This window comes from Sinocyclocheilus anshuiensis, unplaced genomic scaffold (assembly GCF_001515605.1).
Source record: "Sinocyclocheilus anshuiensis isolate Anshui unplaced genomic scaffold, SAMN03320099.WGS_v1.1 scaffold167, whole genome shotgun sequence".
In the NCBI taxonomy this organism is placed as follows: domain Eukaryota; kingdom Metazoa; phylum Chordata; class Actinopteri; order Cypriniformes; family Cyprinidae; genus Sinocyclocheilus; species Sinocyclocheilus anshuiensis.
Window position 1 is genome coordinate 694,443 of NW_015552552.1, and position 3,880 is coordinate 698,322.

General features: G+C 31.0%; 1 protein-coding gene across 3 annotated transcripts in view; it reads left to right on the top strand.

The window, feature by feature from the left end:
• The window catches only part of LOC107664499 (protein ZNF365-like), a 13,933-nt gene that overhangs the window by 9,244 nt on the left and 809 nt on the right, over positions 1–3,880 (top strand). For all 3 annotated transcript variants that reach the window (XM_016455084.1, XM_016455085.1, XM_016455086.1), the window contains exon 3: positions 3,221–3,392. In XM_016455084.1, coding sequence (XP_016310570.1) covers positions 3,221–3,392 — 172 coding nt within the window. The remainder of the gene's footprint in view (positions 1–3,220; positions 3,393–3,880) is intronic.

Below are 3,880 nucleotides of genomic sequence, written 5' to 3' on the forward strand. Positions count from 1 at the left end.
ATAATCGGAATTGTAAAAGGTTTGCCTTTATTTGTGTACATTCACAATAAAAACAAATCTTTGTGCTTTTGTAAAATAAGCCTAAAGAAAATAGGTTTCCTTTCGCGCAGCACAAAAATGAACCGAAAATCTGCATACTAGGCTACTTGTTGCACAGTTTTTCTTTCATTTTCTTAATTTATTATTTAAGTAAAAATATGTTTCTCGTATAGGCCTATTTAGAATTCTAACTAGTTTAAAATGTTTTTTTTTTTACTTGCCCAACTGGACAAATAGCCTGATTAAAACATAAGTGACAAAAAATAAATAAATAACCAGCTAAACATCGAAACGTTAGAATGATTCTTCTCATTTTATTAGCATACATTCAATGTAAACAGCGATTGTTAAGGATGGTGTAGCCCAGTGCTTCTCAAAGGACCCGCCTCCATTTCGTATTTCAAGAACACTAATTATTTCCTACTTTGATAAACGCATGTTGAACTTGTAAATCATATGTTTAGTTTTTAAATTTCTTTTTGGAGATGGTCCGAAATGAAAGTGAAGGCGAGATATTGAAACTTTTCCAAGTGAGCTATTTTGCTGAATATTCTCACGACGCAAAAAAGCACTCAAAACACCTAAAGAGTGCACGCATTACGTGAAGTCTAGTGCGATCTTTCACTGCATGATTCGGTCTATTAAAATACATTCAGAAAGATCACAAATTCAAGACATGGGGGCAGAAAATTTATATAGTTATACCACTTCATATAGTTAATAAATTTCACATGAAGAGTCCGTTTTTTTCTCCAAAAATTACCATGATTACAAATGTAATAGTTTTTTTTTTTTTTTACAACAGTTCAATAAACTAGAAGTTAATTAAGAGACTTACGTTTTAGACACCATATTGCCCATTTTTGCACCATTTCGAAAACAAATATAATTCCAAACGAAGCCACAGCACTGTTTTGCGTCTCTGAGCAACATGACGGTGTTTCGTTCCCGAATGAATCAACCGTTTAAATTATTTGGTTCATTTGCAATGACTTACTTATTAACAGTGACTTGCTGCCACCTACTGGCGGTTTTAATTTCACATTTAAAGTACCTTTTTATTATTTAAATAATTTAAAATATCAGTATTCAACGTATTATGTTTAATATATCAAAACATTATTAATGCATTGGTAAAAATAGGCCTTTGTAAAGGTAAATAAAAATATGCAGTATGTAAAATAGAACACTGATGAAAATGTTGCTTCAGAATAAATAGTTTACACCACCAAAGATATTGGTGATGCGGTGGTGCTTTTGTGGGGATATTTTGCATGGAATATTGTCTTCTGATATGGAAAGTTCACTGTATATCTTAAATATAATTTATTACAGTGATGATATTTTGTTTTCTTTTTACGTTAAACATATTAAATATTACATATATGTATGTAATATAATGTGTATTTCCATTACAGGTTTAGGTCTTACATTTCATATAAGGTGGTATCAAAAAGGTCTTAAATTTAACTTGTTCATGTCTGTAGAAACCCTGTGAATAAATAAGCTTTCCATTGATGTATGGTTTGTTAGGATAGGACAATATTTGGCCGAGATACAACTATTTGAAAATCTGGAATCTGAGGGTGCAAAAAAATCCAAATATTGAGAAAATCGCCTTTAAAGTTGTCCAAATGAAGTCCTTAGCAATGCATATTACTAATCAAAAATTAAGTTTTGATATATTTACAGTAGGAAATTTACAAAATATCTTCATGGAACATGATTTTTACTTAATATCCTAATGATTTTTTGCATAAAAGAAAAATCAATAATTTTGACCCATACAATGTCATTTTGGCTATTGCTACAAATATACCCCAACGACTTAAGACTGGTTTTATGGTTCAGGGTCACACATATATATATATATATATATATATATAGCCTAGCTTTATTATGTTTTTCTCCGCTGGCAGAAGCGCTGCAGGTACGTGATGTGGTATTAAGACCATGTGAATCCTCAGGTTCTGTTGTTTACTGCTTTTTGTGCATGTAAAATTAATAATGTTAGTATTTTTAACGGGTCACAGACACTTATCCTTTCTAATTTAATTCAATTCTAATTTAAAATAATCTTGTCGGTTAACAATCGGTTAACGAGCGTCGGTTGTCGGTTAGGAAAAATAACCGAAATGAACATAAAATGTATCAGATATGATACACTAGGCTATTGAGGAATGTTTATTTATGTCTTTCAACCATCATTGTATATTGCATTGCATTAAATATCTCCCTCCACACATAGCCTACAATAAAAACTACAGAGCTTTGATCATAAAACCAAGCACTAAATATTGTCTCATTAAGACATATTATTGGGAGATATAAAACTGATAAACTGATATTTATATGTATTGTAAGTTTGTTATACTTTTATAAAGAGTTAATTGATTACAAATACATCAGAATTTCATCTTACATTTTGGCCATATGAGCAAATCTATCAAATTGCATATTTTTGCTCAGTTTGGACCTCTGAATATTGTGTGTGTATGTGTGTGTGTGTGTGTGTGTTTTCTTATTCTTCAGTGTCATATTACATGAGCCATAAGAAAAAATTTTTATATTTTTATATTTTGTCTTAGGTTCATTAAACTGTTCCATTCAAAAAATCTGATTGTTATTTCATATGTCAGGATTTACAGGGTTAAAAGAACAGCACACATTTACTATGTGTGTGTGTGTGTGTGTGTGTTTTCTTATTCTTCAGTGTCATATTACATGAGCCATAAGAAAAATTTTTTATATTTTTATATTTTGTCTTAGGTTCATTAAACTGTTCCATTCAAAAAATCTGATTGTTATTTCATATGTCAGGATTTACAGGGTTAAAAGAACAGCACACATTTACTTTTTCAACTTTTATTTCCTCGATGGAACACAAAAGGAAATGTTTAGTAGAACGTCCGAGCTGCTCTGTACAAGCATTGTTTGAAGACGTTTTGAAAAGTCTCCTTTTGTGTTCCAAGGATGAAAGAAATTGAAAGCTATAAGGTTGGAACATGAGGGGGAGTGTATTATGATGAAATGGAGAAATTGCTCAGCCCTGCTGCTCATTTTTACATTGGTTTTCTTAAAGGTAACAAGAAACAGAAGGAAACATGACTGTTAAGGGGAAAATAAATAAAAAATATCTCATAAAGCGGTTATCTGATAACTACCTTTTACTATATTGCAGGGAAGTTATTACCATCCAGAAGTTTCTGGAAGCAGCGGCGCAGCATGAGATGTGTGGGAAGGTTCGTTTGCGTCGGTTCATTGAGAGCCTCTTGCGGAGGATTTTCCTGGCCGAGAGACTACTGGAATATTATCAGAGCACCCCCCACAGGCATTATTGCACGGCTCACTCTGTATGTCACCAAAATTTCCATAAAAATAAAAATGTGTATCTCATGCCTTTATACATTTTTTTTTTAAATGGGTTTCAAACAATTATTTCCCCCCCAATTTATTTAGTTTGTTTTTTAAAATGTAATTCATTTTGGACTCTTGCATATTAAGTTTTCTTTAGGCCACTCCATTTGACCTAAACAAAATGCATTTTCATAAAAAGGACAAATCTGATATTTAAAAAAAAAGCTTCATGACATTTTATAATAATTAAAAATTTAAAGTAATAATAAAACAAAGACCATGCCTATATTTAAAGAATTTTTGCCCTTTTTTCATGGCAAAAACGCCCTTTTTTTGCCTTTTTTTTTTTTTTTCAAACAGTTACACCATTTTTCACTTTAAGCCCTCCAAAAATAATAGAATGACTTATATTTCAGAAATTGAAAAAGTATTTTCATATGCATTTTTATATGAATTGCATTTTCAGTGTATTTTTAAACAAGGA